The sequence below is a fragment of the Larus michahellis genome, chromosome 4 (assembly GCF_964199755.1).
Source record: "Larus michahellis chromosome 4, bLarMic1.1, whole genome shotgun sequence".
In the NCBI taxonomy this organism is placed as follows: Eukaryota; Metazoa; Chordata; class Aves; order Charadriiformes; family Laridae; genus Larus; species Larus michahellis.
In genome coordinates, this window is record NC_133899.1 from 34930875 (window position 1) to 34958203 (window position 27329).

A 27329-nucleotide genomic window follows, 5' to 3' on the forward strand; every position below is an offset into this window, starting at 1 on the left:
AACAAAAAAGTGAAAAACCAAGCAATGGTTGACGAGCGAAAGCAGGCAAGGGGCACGCTGTATTAGACATCACTGCTGCACCTGAGGCACTATGAAAAAGCAAAGAAGAGAGGCAGCGCACTGGGTAGCGGATCATGTTAAAGTTACTAAGCCAAGCTTCCAGCATCAATTTGAGACTGATGCTCTAAATCCAGACAAACCATTTATTCTAATCAGTTCAGATGCCGCTCAAACAATGCAGTAACAATACACATTAAGATTTTATAAAAATACTGGTTGTGTAGAATAAAAGATATGCCCATTATGCGCTCAGTTCTCCTTCTGAGATTTTACTGGGCTATGCATTTGTGAAAATAATGATTTTTCTCACTCATTTAGAGGTTTTCCAGTAGTTGCTTTTTTTGGGGTGGTTGGTTGGGTTTTTTTAAGGATCAGTGTCTCAACACTGGCAGGATTCTGTTGTGACTGCATTAGATCCTATTCCTTGTTCTACTGTTCAGCTTCTGGATAACTTCAGGCATGCCCAAATTCCACATTGTAGCTTTTCAGTGTGGGGAAGCTCACAACACTCTAGTTCTTGATGAATCCTTTTGAGATTTACTGCTTAAAAGTACCTGTCTATCTTAGGTTCTTCCCGTGTTGAAGAAGGTACTATTTTCACATACTGTACTGAGGATCAACATGGCATTTACTAGCAGATTTTTTAACGTGAAAATATCGGCAGGCTAAATGTTTACGGTGCATACCATGGGAATCATTTTTTGGTATTGATTCAGATTTGACTGTCTGAGTTGAGTATCTTGCACCTGCATCATGGGCTACTGTACCTTTGCTCATTTTATTCCATTTCTTCACAGCAAACTTTCAGAATCTCACTAGCAAGAATTTAAAGACAACCCAGTCCTGGCAAGAATTCCTGTAAAATAAGGCTGTAGCAGATGATCAAGGCTTTGCAGGGAAACCTGTATTGCTGCTACTCGTCCCACCTATGCCAGAGGAATCGCAGATTTCTCTTACTAGGACCAAATAAATACGGAAGCAGAGCTTTAGTGGAAGAACTGAACGTCATAATAAAGGGAGAATTAAACAGCAGAACATAACGGTATAACTAATGGCTCTTTCTCATTTTATTGAAACTCATTCTGGATGGATGCTGTCTTTCCTCCAGTTCGAAGCAGAAAATATGCTCCTGACCATGGTGTCTCAACGTGCAGTGGGGGGGCACATACAGACAGAGCGACTGCCTGAGTTTTACTGCTCCGTTACAGTTAATCATCTCCACACTTTGACATGCTTTCATATTAGCAACTCATACTACAAGAACAGATAGAGAGCTTCAACAATAAGGCAATACAGCATTTGTTTGAATACCTAGCACATGGGGGTGTACCTGTGTGTGTGTGTGTGCGTGCATATATATATATATATATATATATATACACACACACATACATATATATATATATAAAAAAGAAAGGGGTGATGCTAAACTTAGGAAAGGGGATTAAGGACTGCAGGTCTACAGGCAACACAGTGTAACCGGTAACCTCTGAATTCTTACCTTTGGAATTCTGAGCAAAAGGTGCCATCAGCTTATCCAGGTTTTTTTCCAGAAAGGAAGATGCTGAGTTGCTTGGTGTTAATATATTTGGAGTTCAGCATGGTGTGCAGCAGTAAAAATGATGGTCTAAAAATAGGTAACTTACTGTGTCTGAGCAATCTTGCTCTCCACATTTATTAATTTCTTACAGGATGAAAAAAAAAAAAAGACAAATCCTACTCCCTCCACTTTGGACTGATTGTTCAGACTCAGAGCTCTTTTACGTAGGCCAAGGTTCATATTTCAAGAGTATGTTCCTGATGGAGGTATGTTAATTCTATTGGTAGCTTCCCATAATAATTTTCTGGAAATCTCAAAGCACAGATGCTGAAGTTAAAATATTTCCATTCAACAATTCAACTAAAAAAAAAATAAAGATACCTCAGATCCTGTGTGCACAAGGTACTTTCCTATTTTCAAAACTGTTACTGTAGCTGTTTGCTTCTATAATTAATATCATGTAGGTAATTGCTTTATTCATACACCAGGAAAGTGGTTGGTCTTTTTTGAAATGAAATGAAATGAAAAAAGATGAAGTCAGAATTTTTGGTAAGTTGGAGAGAAAAGGCTATCGGAGTAGTGTCTTGTATGTTACCAGCAGTTCTCTCGCATGTACTCTTATCAGGCTGGTCTAATGAAAAAGGCAATTTCACATTCAGCACGTCATTTTTGCTATGAAAATTGGGGATTTCAAGTGAAGGACCACATTGGAATGTATTCTTCATTTATTTTACGCTTTCAGGTGGATCTTTATACACACGGTGCTTCATGGGTATTTATTTCATAACAAAAGTTCTTTGCTGTTTCACCTCTGGAGACAACTTACGCTACTCTGGCTGTTGGATTAGTAGGCAGACTTGAGTTTTCCCACCTGCTTTATAGTTAAAATACACTGAACTTTAAACTACTAACTGGCAAGTATTGTTCCTACCCTCATTCTTCTAGCTAAAATTCCATATTGAGATGATCTGTGTTCCACTCACTTGTAAACTTTTTTTTAACATAATAGGAAAACATTTTTTATTAAGAGCTGTATCTATAGTAGAACACCAAGTTCTTTCCAGGTAAGTTATTAGTATCTCTTTTCTTCCTAAAATATTTTTTTTCCCACATGGAATAATGGGTGGGATGGGCAGTTCAAGCTTCTAGATGATTGCCTAAGAGTAAAGAAGAGGCTGAAAAAGGGAAAACCACATACACTCCTTGTATGCTCTTCAGCTATGATTTGTAGCAGGGACATACTCCACAAGTAGCTGCTACTCTTACCCTAAGGTTGGATGCTATGGTCCTTTCAGTACTGGTTTTATATTTTTCCAGCAGGAGGAAAAAATTCTTTTAAAGTTATTACATATTTTCTTAACTCTTTCATTTTGACTCAGACTGTATGAAGCCCTTACGCAAAAGAAGCCTACAGGGAGAGAACTACACTAGTTTTCAGTGATGAGGTTTATTTGTATTTTAACAGTTAAACCCACTATGTTAATAAAACTAAACTTCTGAACAATAATCATGCTCAGTTTCAGTATATTCCCCATGCCTCATATTTGAGAAGAATGTAAGTAGATAAGAATTGTAAAATGCAGCTCCATCTTTAATGAAGTAGACAACCTCAATGCCAGCTTATAAATGTATCTGGCAGTTTTCCACGTGCTAGCTGCATTACAAGAGCCAGACTTAGTTACAAGTTACTGCGGTCGCTTCTCCCCAAATTTGCATTAATTTGCAGAAAAAAATTTAACTTCTCATGCCTGAAACTGTCTCAGGTTTGCTTGCGATTTAAAACATTCTACCCAGCTTTATTGCTGGGGAGCAGGAAAGGCATTAATGTGTGCCCTCATATACAGCGTGTGCGTAGTCGGGCAAGTTCCCCTCCGACCCACTCTGCCCGCCCACAAGATTCTGTAAAAGCTTAATTGTGAATATTGCTGCATAGGATAAAGGGAAAGATACGGCGGATACTTCTGTCATTCTGGGGCTTGACACAGAGCAGCATCTCTTCGGGGGTGTTTTAACCTTTGCAAGAACTACTGAAAACGATTTGCGTTCTGTTGCTGCATGATTAAAAATAACGTGTGCTCAGCCAAGCAGCATGAAACTACACAAATACATGGATATGTCTATCTCCACAACACTTAACAGTTTAAGAGTGTGTTGAATTATAAACGAGATGCCTGATTTAAGACAAACAAGTTGTCTCAGAAATGTATCTCCTCCAATATGTTGACCTAATTTTAGATTGCCAAGTCAGAAAGCGTGTACGGCTGCTACTGCTGGATCTTTCACAACTCCCAAGACAAATATGCGGGGCTGTGGGATTACAAAATCCATACCCCACAAAGTTGCCTGTCTGCAAGAGTTCCACTGTATGATGTATTTAGAGCTAAGCCATTACGAAGGAGAACAGAACAACTGTATTGCACTTTCCTAACTGAAATTCAACTCTATTGGATATGAAGCAATGTTCCAGATGAAGTATTCTTGAAAGGAATTTGTTCTACAAAGTTTAGATGATATTTCTGTACCAAACATTTAATTCAACAAAGGATTGATTACATCAAAAGTGATTTGAATTTGAACAGAAAGTAAACAAAAATGCATATTCAAGATAGTTTAATATGTATTTTCTGAATTAGAAATACCAATTTCTTAAACGAATGAGAATTTCTAGTGTAATGATCCATTACTCCCCTTTCCCACCACTGAATTACATTATTTATACATATAATACAGAGCCGATTGCAGTTGGAAACAACAATATTAAAATAAATGTTTAATAGATACAAAGGATCTTTTCTCCACAACATAGTTTTTCTGGTGTCTGGACACCAATTTTAAAGTAATTCTCTATTAGCATTAAACTATTTAAGTGCAAAACAATTTTGTTTTAAAAATCTATGATTGCAGCATCCATCTTCCTGAATAACATTTTGAAGCCAGAAAGTAACGACTTTCATTTTCCATGAGTGCATTCCAGGCTGTCTTCTAGCCATCTCTGGTTAAAAAAATCAGTGCAAAATAAACAATGGTGAAGTACTAGTTTAACCATTGAACTTACTTGAATTTAAGAAACATACTTTATTTTACACTATATATATATATATTATTTATATATTTATAGAGAGAGATTAAATTCCACTGGACTCGAAAAGTATAAAGAAAACCAAAAAAATGTTACTATTTTTTCCTGCAGCACCAAAGGAAGCTTTTTTTTTTAAAATGAAAACTCTTCCTTGGGTGAGCAGCCTAGCAGTATTAGCTGTAATAAGAACTCATTACATTATTCCTTTGCAAATGACTATGTGATTCACATAACTCCGTGTTTACACTCTGCCACATTATAATTTGTGATGCTCTTTGCCTGAAGAACAGCTCCTGGTTCCACTGTCATTACTTCTTGTCCTGCGTTCAGAGGTTTGCTAGCAGTAGTGTGATGGCTATACTACAGTTCCACTTGGAGAATTGGCCTGGTTTTGGGATGACAATAAACCCTGCAAACAAAGCAGTTTACATTAATCCAGCAAGAGAACCTGGCATTAATTTTATAAAGTTCTTAGCCTGAAGCTAAAACGAGTACAATTTATTTTTACCACCTTGCTTACTTTAGACACCAGCACCTTCTTCCCTACAAAAGAATCTACGCCACTGTCATATCAGTCAAGCAGCACAAAAGAGCTTTCAGTAAATCAGAAAGCGCGTGCGCTCGTGACACACGATGATTCTGATCCCAGCATTTGATTTAATCTACCTTGCATTTTGAGTCACTGCGAAACTTTAAAAATTGTACACCAAAAAAGTGATCGGCATTTTATTAGGGCAGCAACAAACAAATCTATTCCCAGACCAACAAGTTTGCCACCTGACCTGGCACAGGGAAACGCTCAATCCCTTTTATGCTATTCAATATTACAAGCTTTGAATAGAAAAACAGATTATCTAACCAAATTTTTATTTTGGTAATTTCAAACAATAATGAAACACCGAGTAACAGTTCAATAAAGACTTCCCATTACAATTTAAGCTTGCATTCAGGAAAACTTTTTACCAGCTCGTTTAACTACGTTGCCATTGAAATAAAAGGAGACTTAACTTCAGACACAATCCCGCAACTGTGCGGCGCCCCTTGCTAGACAGAGGCTACTGCTCCGGATTAAGGCAACTATACCTTACGGATCCAGATCAATGGAGAGACTCCATTTCAGATTTATGTGTAGTAGTCCCTTTTTAATCGTTTCCATAAAAGTAACTGTATATCTGACTTATTTCGGAAAAACTTAATATTGAAACACAGCCTTCTGGCGAGGTCGTTATTTAGTTATAACATGCGCCAGCAGGCCGAGGAGCGCAATGGCAGCTAAGCTGGAAGCGCACCAGTGAGTATCACTGCGCAACTCCTTGCTACGTAGGCACGATAAATGCAGTTTTAGCAATTCCTCTGAACAGCTACCAGCCTAGGTTCTTACCTCAAAATTAAGATGCTGTGACTCAGATCCATCAAACTAGACAAGCTCAGGCAGCAATTAGCACGCAATGTGGAATGAGGTCACATCTTCAGAATCTACAGGAGCTCTTTCTTGCTTGGATCCAAGAACTGAGAAGTCACGACTGACGAAGAAAACCCTGACCATAGACTGAAGAGGTGGAAAGGAGGCCTGGACTGGCTGGATTCAAGTCATCAAGTTTTTACTAAAACCGTAGCCCTTCCTTTTAAAAAACATCTATTCTACCAGTTCAGACACATTATGAATCTGGATACGTTTGTAGGATTTATAGCGGACTCAGTTTATGTGTGTGTGCATGTGTGTACATACCCACGCGCACATTTTATATTACATTTATATATAATGAAGTAACGTGGCACTTAATTTGGTACCTCCATGGATCACAACTGCAGGAACTAGAACACTTTTTTTATTTTTACATGTTTATTTAGTGGATATCTGATTCAAACACTGTTGAGGTAGACTGAAGTGGGTTGGTCTTTAAACTTGTTTAACATTCAGAATGTGCAAAGATACTGCATATTTCATAAGAGAACAAGTTTCCTAGACATTAGTTAAGGAATAGATAGTGAAAAAAGGCAGAATTTCAGAGCAAACAAGCTACTGAAGCACCTCCGAAAATTTTTACCCAGAAAGTTTTGTTCAAAAGTGGTGAAGATGAATCAGAACTCTATAGTTCATTACCGAAGCATTCTTCAGAAGTCTACTAAATCCAGCAGCGACTGGAAGGTCTTTCTTGCCAGAAGATTATATCCACTAAGCAACTCTCAAGTACCCTGGAAAGACGTCCAAAGGTATTATTTTCAGTCTTTAACAAATCAGTGATCCAAACTGTTCATATGAAAAATATGTGCTTTATAAGCACACTGAAAGTACTAGGGCTGGCACAAGATGAAGCCTTTTTCACCAGGCTCCTAACCACGCTATACAGATGAAGAAGATACATACTATTCTAGTATCAGATTTACACTGTAATGCAACCGATTGCTGGGAAACAAAATGAGGAGCCATTCGTTTTCCTACAACTCCTCTAGAAACAGGCGGCACGGCACATGCTGAAATTCACTGTGGTGCCTTGTTCCCCGTCAACTACCAGACACTCTGGAATTCAAGTTCCAAGACCAGGAACAAGGAGTCAGTCCTGGTTTCAGCTCCCTGGCCTGATTTCAAGAGCAGCAGTGCAGCGCAGGTGGCTCTAAGTGAGCACTAGGCACTCCTCATATTTCAGTCCTTGCTCTGGATTAATTCTGCAACTCTGAGCAGGCCAGCCAGAGGAACACCAAAGTGGAAAGAGCATCAAGATCAATAAATGTCCTGGTGCTATTGCAGGCAGGTATTTCAAAAACTTTGCAAGGCCTGCCTTAAATCTTGACCAGGCTATGATGGTCATTCCAGAACTTCACTTCCGTGGGAGAGATCAGAAATTTTGTGAGTTCTTTCAAGTACTTAATTTCAGAAGACGTCTTAGAACTTAGATATTCATACAAGAAAAGCAAGAATAAGAATTTGTTTTTTAGGCACAGATAGAAGTTTTACCGAAGCGGTGAGTGTTCTTAGAGGGTCCCGAGTAATAAAAAAGATTCTATAGAATTCCAGCATTATATCAGAGCCTTTCAAACAAGGCTATTTAAGAAGCTATGTTAGGTCTAACATAGGAAACTTTGGAAAACCACATTAGAAAAGCAAGTGAGGGCTCAAAAAAAGTTGCAGTTTTGATACAAAAGTTACCCCACAAAAGTCTGAGCTGTAATACAATGGGTGTGGGACTAGAATATTTGTAATTGCATTCTCTGGGAACAATAGGATGGATAAGGTTATGAAAAAATATAGAAAGCTCCTGCCTGTAAAGGAAGAATAAAGAAATTAGACTGCAGTGCTTTCTGTGATTAAACTACCTGGTCTAGTCAAGCAGGTGGTAGAAGACGGAACAAGAGCTGCCACAACTTGTTAGCGTAATAGCACATCAGCAGAGTTTAATAGCCACGACAGGAAACACAGAAGTTGAGATGCAGCAACTGCAGCTCTGCCGTGCGGTACAGTGCATCAGCCTGAAGTTCAAGAACAAACAGATCATACTGAGCAAGCAGCAGAAACAAATTAAGAGGCTGTTCAAAAAAGTTTTGAAAATAAATGTAGTCTTTTATTAGTAGTATTATTTTGTCAGCATGTGGGTCTGGCAGGGGGTGCGAAATGGAACAGTTATGAGACCCAAGCCAGGAATTTGATAAAACAATCTTCATCACAACCTCAGAGAACGTCCTCCAAGTAGGTGCTACATCATCTGCCATCTCAGTAGATTCCTCTACAGCTGAAATGTGCTGCTTTTGCAGAGGACTGTGTCGTTTTTCTTACTTCCGTTAGCTATATGAGAGTATTAAACACAGACTGTTGCTTGGGCTACTTCATGTTTATCTATGCATTCACCGACTTCCCAAAACACACAGGACTTTGCATATTTGGTAAGAATAGGCTTGCACAGCTAGGAATGAAAAGCCGTAACAGATACAATCAGTGAGGTCATTTCCACCCAAGGTTCATGGCACTCAGAGCTGTGGTCTGTCCAACAAGACCTGCAGCACTCTTAAGACTCCTCACAATTAATGAGATTGCAAGGGGGGGCTATTTTTATTTTTTTTAAATTCCACATATGCTCCAGCCAAAAGATTGTGATTTTCCAAAGGTATGAAACACAAGGTTTCACAACAGAGACTAATTCTATGAAAGATGAGCATCTAATTGCTATATTAAAAAAAAAAATACAAAAAAAAAATCAGGAAGATACTACTAAGTAAAAAAAGACGACACCAGTAACTACTGAGTTAATATTTTCTTCACGTAAATCTGAGTTAATGTTTTCTTCATGTAAATTAGAGGAGGCTTAATTGGAGCCAGAGATGCAATCGTACGTAGTTTCACTAATGCAGATAATAACCTGCAAGTTTGGACACATGAGCAGGACAGGGGCAGTTCATGTCTATGTGCTACTTCACAACACCCCTGGCACACACTCAGCCTCGGCCCTGGCCACGCGCGTCCTGCTGCCGCAGTCACCGCTCAGCTGGCTCCCCGTAACTCCCTGGATGTCAGAACTTTCCTACTTTCTGTTTTGAAACTGAAAGGTGGAAAAGCAAAAAGGTCCGATGTAACAACCAACATTAAAAAACCAGAAAAGTCTCACAGTGCATTTCACTACTGCCATCAAACCAATTTTAAGAACGGCGGCATTAATGACTGCCCATACAAAAAAGGTCTGAGACCTTTGCTTGACAAAAGAGCCCACGGTCCAATACATTTATTATAATATGCCAAAACAGAATGAGATTTTTTACATTTCTTTAAAATTCCGTAGTCAAATCAGCTGAATCGCTTTTAAGATTTCCATGAACAAAGTCTCTGACAGTTTCTGATTCCAAATGAATCAGCATTTATTAGCATAAGTCTCTGAACTGCATATACTCACTAAATCAGATATTAATCTCTAGTGGAGTCATAAAATTAATTGAGAACGTTCAAGGAAGCACAGGCTGAACGTTCATGTAACATACTACAAGGAAATACTTCGTATGGGATTTAGGGGGGACATAACAAAGCTGGTACCTATATTTACACAGTCTGTATGTTCACTAAATAGAGTTTTAAATACATTATTTGTTTTCCATTTGCCTTTTTCCCCCCCGCTTCGTTCAAGCGGCGTTACAGAAAAGCATAAGTGCTTGAACCATTTGACACCAGATCTTGTGAAACCACGTAGTTGCATCAAGGAGGTTTCACTTGCAACTTCTGTGCACATAAAGGAGTTTTTCTCCTAACAAAGGTGTATCACCATTTTACTCATTGTCAACAAACAGAAAAGTCAAGGCTGCTCGAAAACCAGCAGAACAAGACTAACTAAAAATCTGTCTAGTGCTATTAGGCAAGATTACTTCAAGACTAGTATATGATTGGCAAATGGCAGATATGCACATCCAAAAGAAAAAGAATTTAAATAATTTAAGATGCAGCTACTTGTGTGCTGGGAAAAGCACAAAAGGCTTTTGCCAGCAGAAACCTGATTTGGCTCGAGCAATAGGACCTTAAGCTTCATGTAGGTCATAAGGGCTCACGCGCTTAGGAACAGTCATTTCTCTAGCTTACTCAAACTACAAAAGTCTGCAAGGTTAAAAATTTTCAGATTAGAAAATAATGAAATGGAGATAAAGCAGGGAAAACCTTGGGGAAAAGCATATGACTTAAGGCATACCCATTTTGGTAAGTTATAAAATAAGTGTGATCTTATCAGAAGAAATGAGCCAAATGAATTTGATAAGGTTGAGCAGCACCTACCTAAAATCCAACTTCAAAAAACCAGAAACCATACAAGTGATTTCCTTGAGAAGGCTGTGGAACATTATTAAATAAAGACAAACAAGACAACACTTTCATGTTTCAAGACATCTTTTGCCAACGTATCTTCTATGACCACAGAACTTGTGGAAGTTTGTTCCGTTTCATGGTCACACTGACTGTTGAGAAACTGGTTTGACCAACCAGTTCTTGCATCATTTGATGTAACTGGCTGTTCCCAGAAGCTTTCAGGATGGATTTCATGTTGTTCCTCCATTGGCACCTGGTTCCTAAATATGCACATGTTATATACATAGACCATCAGAGTGGTCAATCAGTAGCTTCTGAAGTTCCAGAAGGTTCTCAAGTTCACATAAGAAAGAAGATTTTCTCAGATTTAGTTTACAGAGTATTTTCCCCTAAGAGACAGAGTCCTACCTCAGACTGGACCAAAAGTAACTAACTTTTTCACTGAAATGTCTCCAAAGTGGCTTTGAAACGCTTAAGTAAGTATCGTTTGGCTCCTTCATCGGTTAACATAGAACCACTGCTGCAAGGGCGATTCAAACCCTACTCCACTCAGATGGAAGGGCAACATCTTAAATCTTTGCCTAAAGCGGTTCCAAGAAATTTTGCAGCCAAAGTTTTAGACTAGTTCAGAGAAGTTTAATTCTAGACTAGCCAGTTTTTCTAGACATAAGCCACTTGAATCATCCGCGTGAGCCATATCCTCAGGGCTGTAAATTCAGCATTCATTAGAGGTAAATGTCAAGATGTCAAGCTGGCATAAAGAACATACCCTGCACCAGAGTCCATAGAGGAAAGAGCTCCTGTAGAGTCCTAGAAGGAATGACAACGCTCTGCCCCAGCTCCCATTTGACAGGTAGGCAGAGAGAATCTAGATACACCCGTGTCCATGTTTTACTGAATCTGAGTTTAAACAGGTCTGGTAAGTGGTTTGATAAGTATTCTATTTCATATTACTCTAGTCTTAAAAAAAAATAAGTATCATGAGACTTGACCTTATCAGCAAGATTTAAACATCAAAAGGTATGCACTGTCTTGAGATGAAGTGGAACATTTACTCAGAGCAGGTTACAGGATGCATCAAGTTCTTACTTTAAAATATGGCAAGTTTTCATATAATAAATCTCATTTCAATAAGCTTTCATTGTGGCCATTTGTTGAGTACAGAATAACAGCATAAGACCACCTACGGACTGCAAGATAAATTAAAACTCAAATGTGGAAAGGACTATTGAAAGTTATCTACATTTACAGTTCAATCACACATTTTTATTTAACATCAGTATACAGAGGACAACCCCAGCAAGTTATTTTGTAATGTCAAGTATTTAGTAAAGTTCTTCAGCTGTAACAGTGACAATAGAACAGCTAAAAATAAGCAGTATGAAACAAACATGATCTTCTTAAAATTATAAATATACCAACAATACTTCTTAAAGCTTAATTATTGCAACAGTTAAATCAACAATAGTTCATGTTAGAAAGGCTCTATGAAATTTATTCAAGTTGTCAAGAAATTAGATGGAAGTGTAAAAAGGAAATACATATGAATTTTACTTTTGATTTTCACTAAAGGTAGTCAATACAATTTTGTACAGTATCACCTAACATGTCAATCTTTAACAAACTCCAGTATACAGAATTCATAAAATGCAGAAAAAAAATATTGTTTAATCTTTACATGTAAATTGACAGTAAATTATCTGACACAAATTTTATTATTGTAACATAAGCAGGCCAGCATTTTAAATATTAATTTAGTAGCTTTATCTTGTTAAAGGGGCAGACATATACAGTCATTCCAAGTACATAACCAAATTTTAAGAGCTGATAATTCAGAACATGGGTTTTCTAAAAAGTGTTTAGTAAAAGTCATGTTATTTCCTAATCCAGACATCTTCATCATAAAGCCTTTACAGGGTTATGATCTCTCCTGGCTTTACCGGAGCCACTAGTCACGCCTCCTCACACACGCACACGCGCAAACACACATACCTTGCTATAAATATCACACCAGTGTACTAGGTTTAAATTCACCCTGATAATGCGGGTATGCTATGTGCAACTTTGCTATTATGCACATTACAGAAAGCTTCAAATTTCAGCATGGTAACCTGAAGTCATATAGCTGTGTTTCAGTTTTACTATAATCATCCCTGAAGTTTATACAGATACCGTATCACGTTGAAAGAAATCTATTTGATAGTACTTAAATACCAGCAATTGAACTTCAATTGTAATGATGAAATGCTCCTTTCCATTGAGGAAGAATTAGTAAGTATAGCTGCTCATCTCACTCAAATATCGTACATGAATGTTTAAGTACTTTCACTAAGACAAAAGTCATACTAAAACATGATACTGTACTACAATTGTAGTTAACTAGAAAATTCAAGGATGTTATAATTTAAGTCTAAGTTTTCCTGTACAATAAGTCAAATAAATAAATTCCATGTGCATTTGTTTTACAAAATGGTAGCATGTTTATCTTGCTAGGTTATACACTGCCGTTTCACCTCTTCACGCTTCTGGCCAATCTTACCTTGAGCTTTCTCACAACTAATCAGTAACTTTCACTTAGATAAAATGGCGATGAAGATGGTGAATAGTTACTTAAAATCAAACGCAGAAATTATATAGTTCATCTGACCACTAAGTTCAGAGAAGACTTGTTTTGCATATTCAGGTACCACTTCGGGTTCTGGGGAGTTTTGTTGAGTTGGGTTTTTTTGGTTTTGGGTTTTTTTTTAAATTGCTTCTGCAGGTCCTCTAATTCAGTTTGAAGTAGCTATAAAGATAACATACGAAGTTTACATCGGTCCCTTTAAAATTCCTTTTCTGCGTTTTCAGATTAATACAAGAGTTCTATAGTCCCATTTAGGTTTCCCACCAGGGGCTGGGAAAGATGGGGGCGGGGGGAGAGGATACGGCAAACTGTCACCACGTTGCAAAGAAAGTTCATGCACTTGTTAAGGCAACCTATTTTTCTCAGCACACTGAACCTTCTTCCTCAGAAACAGGCTAACAAAAAGTGAGAGTAAAAAATTGAAACTAATGAATCCTGAGCCTCATTCAACTGGTTTCTTACTGGATTTTGCCATTCACTGGACCTCACTCTGACTGGGAGTTAGTACAACGATTCTGGAAGTGCAATGCAAGAACGGCCTATCCTGCGAGGAAGCTCAAGGTATGATTATGTATACGCTGAAGTAGTAATTTGGAAAGTTTATAAACAAACTGTCAGGACACTCTGTGAGCACTGTATCAGCTATCATAAGGATCACGGCTGAAGAGACATTTCTGGATTTTTTTTTTCCCCCCTAAGGGCAGCACCAGCCCAACCAGAAAAATGAAGAGAACTTGTCACACATAGAAGTGTCCAATTATCCAGCACATCTTTTGACGGCTATTAAAACCAGAGGGAAAGGTAGCACTGGCTCAATGGAAATTACGTTAGACACTGCAAGCCTGCTTCGCTTTTCCATCCAATTCTTTCTTTAGGCTGGCAGTGGCATGAATTTAATGAAGGCCTTTTGAGGCAACGATGGAAGAAGCAGCAAGATTCAGAGGCTTTCACTCTACAGTTGGCAGACAAAAACGTGACGGAGTTTTAAGATCACTTGGGGACCCATATTTCAAAAGGAAGACTAGAAATAGCAGCTTTAAACCCCAGAGTATTGGGATAGCCTAGGATAAAACAGCTGGCGAAACAGAAATGAATGGTATATAACCCAGTAAGAAAGACATTACCATGAGTGTTTTATACTTTGACAATTTTCATTAAATAAAATTATTAAGTGCTTTCCTATAAACAAAAAGGATGCTCGTAACGTCCTTCTGGCACAAATATTTTCCTATCAAAGCCCTGTAAACATGCCACCAAAATTTAGTTTTTACCAGCAGAGTGAGCTCTCTAGAAATGCAAGTGAAATCAGAAAAAAAAATTAATTTGAAAATTTCTAAGTAAATACTTCCTAAACAATATGGCATATACATCAGTGTGCAATATATTAATTTTGAAAGTGATAACTTCAGCATGAAAATTACTTACCTGTAATTAAAGTTTTCCATATTGGCCAATACATAAATCCTGATTTTTTGGTACTGCATACTTTATCTCTGAAATATTTGAAATGTCATATTCCAAATCAAAGTCAATACACAAAAATATTTAAGTTATACCCAGCCTAACAAAACCCACCTCAGCCACTGAAAAGAAGTTTAACAGTGTAGTGTTTAGTAGTATGCAAAGGAGTTTTAAAACAGAAAGAAAATATAGGTCACAATAAAAATCTGAGGCATTGCTGTACGTGTATAAAGTTAATTCATAAGCACATGTGAATTGCACTGAGTCACAGAATTGATAACTGCTTTAGTATTTTCATTTAGGAAAAACATTTTAAATAATTTAGTGTTTGGGGGGAGGGGTGCTTGCTTTTTTTTTCCTTCAATTAATGCTGGATCTGTAGCGTTTAGGCAAAAAATACTTTTAGGTAACACCCTCCTCCCTTCTCCACAGAAAAGGGTTTACAATTCTTAGTTTTAGATTCAACCTTTAAGTATGCATTAAGATGCAGAGCAGACATAGCTCTCTACACATACCTAGGTTGTGACAAATTCGATAACATCTCAAAGAAACTTACGTTATAGAAACAGTTCTAAGAAAAATTATTGAGGCTTACTTAGAAGCTTATGGCAATGAATATGTGGTATATAAATACCGTACCTCCACTTCAAAACTCAGATTTATGAACCAAATGATTAAAACCTAATAAACATCAGATTTTCATTTCGGTTGCCCAATGTGGCAATGTTCAGGTATTATAAGATTATTTCTTTTTCTTCAGGTGATAACCTACATCCCCTTTCAGAATTTTTCACAAAAATAATGTTCCTTTTTGCTAGATCCACTCTGGTAATGTTTTCATAGCTGTATTCCTTTAAAATATTGCTGACAAACAAAGCTATTGTAGCACAAAGTACTTTTTAATAAAATAATAATCACCACGTTTAGCTTCATTCAAAATTTAGCTTACTATACATTGGACAGAAGAAAAATAAAGTTTTACCTGTGTTCAAATGCATTAACAACAAGAGCTAAAACTAGTAATATATTTTAATGAAGGGAACTGATAGAACAGGTGCCACCAAAAAGCATGAGCTTGTCGATGATCAAACTGCCTAACAAAACTGACAGTAAATTAACACTGAAACTACTTAGAGAAAGCTTGCGTGATTTTCCCCTAACTTAACAAACACATAAATCAAAAATTAGAGTTCCTTGATAATACTGATTCACAACTGCAAAAGCATAAGCTACAGTCAAGTAAAGGGCTCACAAATCTGTCCATAAAATGGCTGACGTTGGAATAAGAAGTGGATTTACACTAATGTCAGGCCACTACAGAAAAGTATGCAGGAACAAAACACTTTGGTTTTCATTTTTTTCAGAGGCTCACGTTTCTCATTAGACGTAAAAGCAGCAGCTTTTCACAAGCTACTTTCATTGGGAGTACTGTATTTTGTAGAAAACATTAGAAGGATTATAATTATTTTAGTGATTGACAGGTTTTACTTCAATTTTTACATAAATAGCTTTCACCATATTGTGGTTATGCTTAAGTATAAGAACACTGATCAATAGTTTAGATGCACAGTATTTATTTCTTCTGCTGGAAGGCAACTATACTTAATAATTGTATCCAAGACACTTCAAATCATTCAGAAATATGGCATGCAGTATCCAAAAGTATGGCTCTGAGGATTTTTTTTTTTTTTTTTACATTAAGCATAAAGAAATTTTATATTCAACATTCATTTATATTTCAAGAAAACTACCTATTCAGAGTTCTAGTTCTTTGATGCAGCATTAAGGATTAAAACTTACCACTTTACCAGGCCTTGCCCATGTGCAAATAAATCCCTCCTGACAAGCAGTGACTATACAGTCTTCAAGAAAAATTAACACAGTCAGTCTTTCATGTGCTATCTTTTTACAGATAAGAGGCTCTAACAAGGGAACATCTTCCATTCGGGGACAGAGAGGTGTTCCCAAAGTTTTAGCTGGGTCCGTTTTGGTTTTAGTAACTAGGTTCAGTTTGTCACTGCTCTTGCTAGATATATGTCCCATGCTATGATTTCTCTTGTGATCTTTTTCATGGTGTCTTTCCTTCCGATCGTGTAGCGATAAGGTTGCAAATTTACTAACGCCAGAAGCAATGGCACCATCCATGACACTGCTTTTACTGCCAGCGTTTGAGACTGCAGAGTGTGGAAGGCTGTTTGACCGTGGAAGAGGAGGGGGTACAGAGTTTCCAGGTGTTGTGATACTGTTTCCGTTACTTCCTGGGTTAGTTCCACCACTTCCAGCAGGTGGACTTGTGGCATTCATGACATTTGTATGTGTCCTTGCTCTTGAGAGAGGTTGGTGGGGAAAGAGGATATCTTCTGTAAGATCCCACAAACAGAGCTGTGTGTCCTGGCCTACTGAACCAAATCTATACGTAACGCTTACTGGACGACTGTCTGTAGAGTTCCTTTTGGATAGCCTAGATTGCGTACTATTTGCTCGATCTCTGCCAAAATGAAGGTCTTGGAAATCCTCATCACTTCCGCTAAATTCCATCGGGTCACTCTCTTCTACACTAGTGGTATATGGATCAAACGCGACAACACTGACCCACGATTTATGTCCGTGGCCTCTCGCTATTACTCGACAGTCCACGAAAGACCAAACTGTTACCAAGTCATCCTCTCCACCTGTCACTATGTACTTCCCATCGGGACTCCAACACACACACAGCAGTCCTCCAAAGTAGCTTTTCATTGTACCATGCAATTCCACTGAATCAAAGTTAAACACACGAAGAAAACCATCCTGGCTCACACATGCCAAGAACTTCCCATCGGGGGAAAAGGCAAATTCATTCAGGGCACCCTCACCTACTGTCCATTTAAGCAGAGGGTTTCTTGTGGATTTACTCTTGCAAGTGTGAACTGCAAAACTTTCTCCTTGTTTAAGTAGCTGGTAGTGCGGGGCTGTGGTACCACAAGTGTGCTCCACGTTATACAAGTACATATTGCCACTGGAATGAGCTACTAGGAAAAGGCTTTCCGAACCTGGTACCCATTTTACACAGGTTACTCTGGACTTGTCTATTAGTCTCTGTGAAAAACAAAGAAGATACACATCAGAAAGTCTGAAAATTAAAGTTTTAATGATTAACCGTAAATCTGAGCTTTCTGAGGGGGATGGGGAAAAATACTTAACCAAAGTGAACTCAACTTTCTAGAGAGGAGCTACGTTACTGTATTTGCAAAAACTTATCATCTTATCAGGCAGTAGAGAAGAAATTATTTTTAGACAAAGTGCTACCAAAGATTATTATTACGGTCCAGTCACATTCCGCAATGAACATACTTCACTCAAGCCAACCTGTTGTTATGAATCTAAAGGCAGTGTTCTTAGGTTTATTTTTTGCTGCGTAGGTTGAAGAGCGTGAAAAGGAAACAATCAAGAAAACACAGAATGAGCTAAAGGGAAAAAAGGCAGTTACTCATCTGTACTACATAGCAAAGAGGTTACAAATCAACAGCAGTAAATTTAGACTCCGGTTTTATCTGAAATCACAAATAAAATCCATCCTCTGAAAGAAGAAAAAAAAAAAAAGAGTCCTTAGGAACCTTTACCAGCTTTTACTGATTCAGGGAGCAAAAGCTACATACACAGTGACCCTGTTATCATGTGGCTGGAAAGTTAGTAGTTAAATGCAGGTGGTTCAGTGAATTCAGAAGGTACCACATACTCTTCACCTTGTAATTCCCGCCCTCCAATTACTTTTCATTCATTAGCCAAGGACCTGTCAATACTCTCAGTTACTACCTGACTAGGAAGTTTCCTTAAAAGAAAAACATTTTAACAGAGTCCATCATTGCAAAAGAATGAAAACACACACAGTAAACAAACATTCCTGACCATAATGTCTTCAGTGCTGTAAGAATTGCGAGATAAAGTTTGCCTCCTTGAGTTCGCTAGTGTAGTTCCAGTGGATTTCTAAAACTTACCAAGTCACCCATGGCATCATTCAACTGCAACTTGGAGATAAGTAATTCTTTACATGCACATTCAAGATTTGCATTTGGCATAGATTGATTATAGGCTGAAAGAAGAGCTGAGCTACACAAAAGGCAAGAATGAAAATACAAAGAGCCTAAGGAAATACCAGAAAAGTTACAAAAGCATTATAAAACAAAGATCAAAAAAATCCCCCCAAAATCTTGCTATACTGTTTTATCACCAAAAAACCACAAAACCCCAACCGAAAAAAAACAAAGAACAAACTAATGGATAAGACGTTGACTGTTATCCCTTCTGAGCCTGTAGCTACCACTGGAATGCTGCACCTGTTCATTTTAGATTATATTTTTGTATATACTTTTGCTGCTGTCAACCTCAGTGTAACACCAGGAAGTCCCTTTTCTGTAATTTCTCATTGGTTAAATTAGCCGTTTTGTACTTGAGAGCCAAAAAGATATAACTTCATCTCAAATGCAGTAGCTTTAAAATAACATATTCTTAGCTTCTGTGGGGATATTTTAAACAGTTTGTCATGTGTTCATTGATACAGAATCACAGAATTCCTGCCTCAGTAATGATGATATCAGAAATATTAGACAAAGTTACCTGGTACACACCAAGAGAATATGGACAGGGAACATCAGCCCAACTGGCTTGCTATAGACAATAGTCTTCTCCTTACTAAACTACCACTAATATGGCAACAAAGAGAAATTTCTTCCTCTCCTCTACTAGAGCACTCAACCTGACACCCAACCTCTACTCATAAGGGCAGCTGCTCAACTTTTATACTAGAAATGGCATTTTAAGTCCATGATCGTGTTAAGCTACATAATCTTAAATATTGTACAGAAATCCTGCAAACCTGATCTTTACCTCAAGGAGGCTATGAACAAAACAGAAGATTGCAAGCTGCAATGAGAACAGATTAGCTCAAAGAGACCAGACACAGACTTTAGGCTGATATGTTGCAAGTGACTACAACTCATTCCCTCCTCAACCAGCAGAGCTTTAAATTCAGCAGGAAGATAAAAACTCTGAAGTTATGACTTTCTGAAGTTTTAAGAGCTTTCAACTGGGCTCACACACTTCTGCAGCAAAACAAAACAAGACCTGACGTCAGTACGACTGGCAGATGCATTACAAGAACGGACTGAATGCAGTATCAAGCAAATCAGTGGAGTAGCTGGGATAAGGAGCTTATGTTCAGTTTGGTGAAAGAATAGTAAGTGAAGGAACTTCAGTCACTAGTCAGGAAGACAAGCCAAGATCATCTTGGTAGCCATGTTTTGAACAAGCTTGAAGGCAAAACATTATAGACATAGGCCATAAAGGAGTGAAAAAACTGATGCAATCAAGGAATAGGCATTAAGGGAGCACAAGAGCACAGAGCATAAGGCACAAAGAGCTCTGGCAACAGGAGTACAGGAAAAGTTTATTAGGAAAAAAATGCAACTTAAGGCTTTAGTTTAAAGAAAAGAATTTTAAAAAAAAGAAACAAACATAATTCACTTGGCTAGCTTGAGAATAACCAACTATCACCTGGAAACAAGGGAATCTGTGAGGTATACTTTGTTGGTTTTGGGAATAAGAAAATATCACTAATTAGTTTTGACACAACTAGAAGGAATACCACTGTTGATACAGATTGATTTAGGTAGGCAGACACAAGCTGCATAGTATCACTCACCTCAGCCTTTCAAGTCCCTATTGTCTTCTACATCAATAGAATTAAAAAAAAAAAGAAAAAAGGAAGAGTAACAAGTTAGACTGCATTAAGGCTATTGCATTTTAAGTTCAACATAACCTTCTGTTTCACAACGGGTTAAGTTATTTCACATATCACATACGATTATGTGTTATCCTGATTGCTTTATCGCAGGTGATAGTCAAAACAGAGCTTTGGGCTACCTGAATCACCAAATTACTAACAGGACAGGTGGTGAATTCTATTACCTCTAGCACTAGTGCTGAATATGTCAAAAGATGTAAACACTCATTTAGACCACTTTCTGCCTATGAAGACATGTTTATTCTCAAATACTATCTAAACTCTAGATATATTCAAAACCCAACAGCCACCTTCATCTTGAAGCAAATAAACTGGCTCAAACATCAATGCTCACTGATGTTTCTCTGAAATGGCTTTTAGATACAAGCCAGAACTAACTTCCAGACACATCCAGGGCACACTTCAGTTCAGCAACTGACAGATTAAAAATATATGAGAGTTTTAGAATTGGTTGTAACTGCAGATAAGATCAGTGTAGGAAACAAGAATTCATCATTTAATTCTACCCTACTGTGTGTGTAGTTTTGGTAGTAGAAAACATATATCTTATTTAACTTCCACCAAACTCTCAAATGACGTATTCTCACCACAGGGAAGTGATGTTGGTTATAGCACAGAGAAAAGACAATACTGTCTAACAGAAAGTGGCTTCAGTGCTTCCATAATTTGCGGTTTACCACAAGAACTATTCAGCCTGCAACACAGCTTTATGCTGTAGACGTGGACAGTAAACAACAACAAGGCATGTAAACATGCACTGGACCTTTACGCAAGTTATTTCAGCAGAAGTTTTTCCTCAAAGCAACTACAGTTCAGCTACAAGAGCGGGAACTGCTCTGTGATATGAAACTCTAACTGTTCATAGTATTCCTACTGCCATTTGTAATACTTACACTATTATCATACAAGATTAACTCAGAGTTGTATTCACACAAGGAGCTTGTTCACATCCAGACCAGCACTTCCACTGGTGAAGTTGCACCAATGACAAAGTTTGGTGTTTTTTTGGTTTGGGGTGGGTTGTGGTTGGGGAAGGTGTAGTGCAGCTGGAGGGGTGTTAAGACAATGCTAAAATGAACATGTCAACTACTTTTACAGGGGTTTCTACCAAACAGAGCACTCCATGCAACATTAAGAGACTCTCCAGCACTGCTTCCCACTCAACACAAGCAGAGAGACAGAACAGGTGGGAAATGGCTAGGTAAGAAGAAAAACACCCCCCTTCTGATGTAGATGTAGCTATTTTTACAAAGCTGAGGAGGAATTAGACAGTTCTAATTATAACACATCCCCATTGAGAACAATACTTCAATCTTCTTTGCACAAAGACAGAGCAAGACAACACACCTCTCTGAGGTAGGAAAGATATGCTTGCTCAGTTTGAAAGCTGAACAAAGCTTAACTTCATCTGCAAAGCCCTCATCCAGATTTGAAATTCAAAAGAGAGAGACCTGCAAAGCTCTGCTGTTACCCCTCCCCACAATTCACCTGCAGCTGGGTTATAACACAAACAGTAGCAAAAAAACCACCCCCACAGAACAAATCATCCCCCCAACAAACCACCCAAATTCCTATAGCTTGTCCTCTGCAGAAAGTACTATCAAAAGTTGTACCAGTTGCCAGAGCTTTTGCTAGCATCCAGACACTTACTCTTCCAAGAATGCCAATACTAACAGATGATCAGAGCCAGCAGTCTTGTAACTTGTCATTAGTTCCCCCATAGTACTCCCTTCTATCTTGCCTTATTGCACAGCAGCAGAAAAAGCAGATGCAGAGTTTCTTTCTGGAACATCACATGGCCACAACCTCATAAGCCTTCAGCTTTTTCTATACAGCATTCAGCTTGATATCCTAGTCTTCCCCAAGCAAGCCTTTAGGAGTCCGTGATACAGAAAGTTTCTGCTGTAACACCCTGACCATAAAAATTGGTATTTTTACCTTATTGAATATTTTGACCAAAGTATATTAGTTAAATAGGGGCTTAAATATTTTCTTCTGCATTCGGAACCAGAAGTCTCAGGAAAACTGGCTGCAGAGCACATGCAGCAACATTTAGATTTGTAGACCTTTTTTCCATCAGTTAACTGTCATTAACTCTAGTTACAGTATTACTCCAACTAGAGAATCCAGATTTTTAATCTTAAACCACAAAAGATTCCTTCACGAATAATATTTTTGTGTAGGTATTCCAAGCCACTGAAACAGCTGAAAAACAAAAGGTAGTGACTGAATGATAAGCTATATAGGCAAAGGGAGCCATCTATAGTACTCTGAGAGTCTAGGATCTTTAGTATCAAAAACACATTGCATGCAACAATGTTAAGATTTCTACTTACTTCCTCGTTAAATAATTTGCTAGTTTCTTTTTTAATAGGGTCTATAAGTTGGACCTGGCCTGCAGAGAAGCCCACTAGAAGAGACACGCTTTCTGCTGTGGCTGTTAAGTGATTGAAGTCATGGCATGTAGGTTGTGTTCCTTTGTATATCCTTTTGTCTATTGGTTTACTCAAGTCTGCAGCCTGCAAAGAGAGCAAACAGAATTAAGACAGTTTGTCACAACATGTGCATATAACCAGTTCTATTTGCAAATAATATTTATACTAAGAAACAATTTATGCAGTTGCAAAACCTTACTGTAAAAAGCAGCTCTGTATTTATCAAAGACATCCACGATGTTGTCAAAAGGTTTATCTTTTCATATAATGCAATACTTGTGGTTTTCAGTTTTGCTAAATACTACACCTACCCCAGCCTTCGCAACTACATCGTGACAAATCAATGACAACCATTCAGTAACACAAAGGCTTCAGCGACTCAAGACCAACCTATTCACAGAAGGCTTCTCCTGCTGGAAGGGTCACTCCGTCACAGAGACAAGATATCTTCTACTTTCTTAGTAGTGGCTTTCTTATTGAGTACAACCAATTTTGGATTAAAAATACCATATTCTCAATCACCTGATTCTTGTACTGTAAGCCTATCCTTTTATAACAGGCAAACATACGATATCGGTCTCAATAATAATAAAAAAAATTATCAACTAGATGCTAGGAAAGCATTTTCTAGGAACACTGACTCAGGATGCTGATGCTGTGATTATAAAATACATTTTAAGCCATTAAGTTACAACGTAATTGTGCTTTTGACACTGAACACTGAATTCAAATATAGCTCAGACAAAATAAGTGCCAACAAAACTGAGGAACTTCAATATAAACAACTGAAGATCTGGCACTGAAGTGTCAGAAGAATCAAATGGAACAGAAAAGCAATTCAAAATGCTCTCTCAGTTGTGTAAGCCATGTTTATCCCCGTATCACTTCAGACAACCGAATCTTTCATCATCCAGAGATTAAAACCCACACATTTAATATGCAAGATCATACATCAGGTTCAACTGTTTTGTTGTTTTTAAACTCCCTGTTTCCTAGGTTCAGAGTCTGTAATTAGAAAGCTGCAGATACTCAAAAATATTACAGACCCGAGACATAGCTGTGATTCAGGACTCAGATTCTAATTTTCATATATACTTTTTCAGTATTTTTAGTTGGAGCAAATCAGGACAGCAATATAAGAAATAAAACTTCTTTGAGGAAGAGGACAAGCTTCACATAAAAGAAAATTGCCCCAGCATATTAAACCTTTGAGGATGAGGTCTAGAGAGCAGCAAATCCTTGGTGTGCATGGAGCTACACAGAGAAAAAATAGACCTGTCAGTAGTGAAAAATTGTAACTAGCTATACAGTGAATCCTGTCAGGTGAGCCATTTCCAAGGCAAATTTAACTAAGAGATACACATGATAAGTATATATACGCAACAATATTAAATTCGCACTTATGTTTTGCAGCATATATTATAAACCAGTTTAATCAGGTGTATGGCCTCCTGGTTGAAAACTCCAAAATGAGATGATGTATTCCAACTTCTAAAGTCAGCAGATTAAAAAGTTATTCTCCAGAGCCCAGAGATCCATTATAAGCCAAAAAAGAATATTAACAATACCTCTTCAAGGAGAACTTAAATAGAATATTCGGTCTACTGGGAGATCATAGGGTAAGGCGCATGCCTACCAAGGAGCATTCACAGACAGATGTAAATCTGTAATTTGAAGCTGAAAGATCAAATCCTAGAGGCCATGCAGTTACCTCTTATATTGTACAAGAGTCCTTTGTCCTCTATCGCTACAAAATAAGCGATACCAAGAGATAACTCTCAAAATTGAGGCAGCATTTCTATCTGGAAGACCATTCTACAGAAATATATAGATGCATCCTTCCGTACCTCAAAGAAATGCAGAATTAACAAGGTTAACCTATGAGACTCAAGGTTGTATCCTCTGGACAAAAATTCCAGCAGGACCCAATAGCTAAGAAGGAAGATCCCTTGTGAAGTAAATAGAACTCAGCCTGAATCATACTGAATGATCAGAGAATCACAGACTCTCCCAGCCAGCAGAAAACATGGGTATTCCCAGGTTCTTCTTCTGAATCTTCAGTATCCTTTTAAGTGGCAAAGAATCAATAGGTGTCTGTTTTCAGATTGGAGCTGTATCTTGCACTTTCGTCTGGTTGAGGTTTTATATCGCTAGCTTTTGTTTTTGTTGTCCAACAAATTTGGTGTGACTGAAGTTCTCTGTCTTCTGAAATTGTGTGATAACAGGACTAGCAAGACATGAGATTCTGGTAAATTAAATCTAGGCACAGACTTTATTGTGCTTGTTCTTAGCTGTTCTCTGGCAACCAGATGGCAGTGACAATCTATCTGAACTTAAATGGAGTATAAATAAACTAATTCAACCCAGAATTAACCAGGCTTCTACTGACAGGGATGCCCCGCCTTTTATTTACATGCAGCTAGTGTTTTCTGTTATAATATAGCTGTGTCACAGAGACAAGTCAAATCTACAAGCACCAAAGTACTCTTTTGGTCTTGATCTCTCTTAATTGAAAGACAGGGTAGAATCAATGAGTATAAGAACTAGGAGACATTTTCTTTATTTCTGCACAATTGAAGGTTGCTACTGGATTTTGTTAAGAACAAGAAAAGCACTTACTCATAAAATTCAAATCGTGCCTGGGACTGACTATTTCATTAGCTCACCAATAAGTCCGTTTACTATAGCTATTTTGCGGAAGATCTGATTCCCAGAAATGAGCTTTTACATGAGATTTGAGTTCATAACTGTCAAATCCTAGGATATGACACTATTTACTGAAGAGGGTGATGTGAACTGCCCCCCTCTCAGAAGAATGGTGATGTACTTTGAAAGAGAACAGAAAGATCTTGGGATTAAGTGTTACCAAACATGGAGGTTAAATGCACAGGATCACGCACCCTCACCTCTGCTTGAGCTGGTAAGCAAGCTATTTGCATGCTTCCTGTCCCAGTTCCTTTAAGATTTTCTTCTGAAAAATACTCAGCACCATTCCAGCCTATCCACTTCGAGAAACTTACTCCATTGTGGATGACTCATGATGAGAGCAACACTTTGTAATCAAAACTGACTGACAGAAGGTAGGGACATCTAATGCCAGGCTAAGAATCAATACCATCCCTCCCCTTCAGTAAAAATTTGTGCAAGCTATTGAAGTACATCTTAACTAATCAATACTCTGGTATTAGCACCTTGGCCAACTGATACCTCCATTAGAAGTCTGTTCCTTCCAACATACAGTGGTATTTCAAGTACCCCTTGGGCAAAGGAACAAGGAATAATGGTTATCAGGCAACAAGAACAAGGGAAATCTCACACAACACCTGTCTAAAGTCAGTGATACAGCTGAATAAAATCAGTGTACCTTGAGCATCAACAGCTTCCAAGTCCTGTGTCTGAACAGATTAAAACTCTCTAGAGAACCTTACACTTCCTTACAGAAGAAAAACTGACCAACTTTGCCATTTAGATTCATGATGAATTCACACTCATAATAAAAAGTGAACCATGTAACTGTCTGGGGGACTTCCTAGTCCTATTTTGTTAACTCTCACAGCATGCCATTTTAGCAAAATTGCCCCAACTCTGCTGGAATATGGAGAAAAAAAATAATAAATCTAATATCCTAGCAGTTGTCCATTCACCCTGAATTATGACTTCCAGCAGAAAGGCAGTCAAATGGAACATCTTAACCACAGCTTTAAGTACCTAAACACTAGGGAAAAAAAAAGGGGGGAAAAAAATAATTAGTTACCTTAGTCTGAAGCAAATATTTCAGTTTTCAGATTCTGCTGTTTGAAATGTCTGATTAGGATGGACATCAATAACCTTGCTTCTATAGCTGTATGTAATTCTTAGGTCAAAGCCACGTTGATATCTGTCCAAGATTCATTCTTTTTATGTACTATTGATCCAAGACTTAGAGCTTTCATACTAAGATTTCCCAAACAGTGAATCACTTTATTTCAAGTCAGCATTTAATCATGCTCCTTGACAGATGTGATTTCTTCCTGTATCTTTTCTTTTCCTAACTTACATCTGCAGCTTTCTGCAAATTTTAACTGAATGAAATGTATCATAGACACTACATTTCCTTCCAAGCTAAAAAGCATCTCCAAGATCAGAAAGGAAAAGAGTTATTTTTTATTTTATCTCAGATAATTTCAACTGTAGTCATCAAAATGCTTCCTTTAGATACTTAAAAGTATTTAATAGCCCGTTGGTCAGGACACTGGCTTTCAATGGGTGACAGCTATAAGTGAGATCAAGACAGAATATTAGGTCTTTAAGCCTGGAAGTGAGGGCAAACATTAAATAAAAATTTTACTTCCAAAAATCCTCTTAAGAAAAATCTCTCCTGTCCAGAGCATTAACTGATCTTGAGCAGCAGATTACAGATTGGCTATGTATGTAGAGCTCTAGTGCAAAATAAAAGAGAAGACACAAAGAACTTTTGAAAACAATTTCCTCAGTATTTCTGGAGCTTGGAATTCACAATTTATTACCTGTAGCTTGGTATCTCGGCAATACCTTGCTGTCCAGGAATTTAATGGTTCCGTCTATAAACAGAACAATT

General features: G+C 37.8%; 1 protein-coding gene across 6 annotated transcripts in view; it reads right to left on the minus strand.

Moving 5' to 3' along the window:
• Window positions 1-4105: 4105 nt before the first annotated feature.
• The window catches only part of WDR20 (WD repeat domain 20), a 47682-nt gene continuing 24458 nt past the window's right edge, over window positions 4106-27329 (minus strand). Inside the window, exons 2-5 of one of the 6 annotated variants that reach the window (XR_012586631.1) lie at window positions 22655-22837; window positions 16337-17614; window positions 14501-14568; window positions 5052-5088 (exon numbers count right to left, since the gene is read on the minus strand). Coding sequence is in view for 5 of the 6 variants with exons in the window: in XM_074583951.1 (XP_074440052.1) it covers window positions 5035-5088; window positions 16337-17614; window positions 22655-22837 (1515 nt within the window). In the remaining variant the exon portion in view is untranslated. Of the gene's footprint in view, window positions 4593-4887; window positions 5089-9091; window positions 9212-14478; window positions 14569-16336; window positions 17615-22654; window positions 22838-27329 lie in introns of those variants that run through there. The other 5 variants (XM_074583952.1, XM_074583951.1, XM_074583953.1 and 2 more) reach the window with 5 other exon arrangements.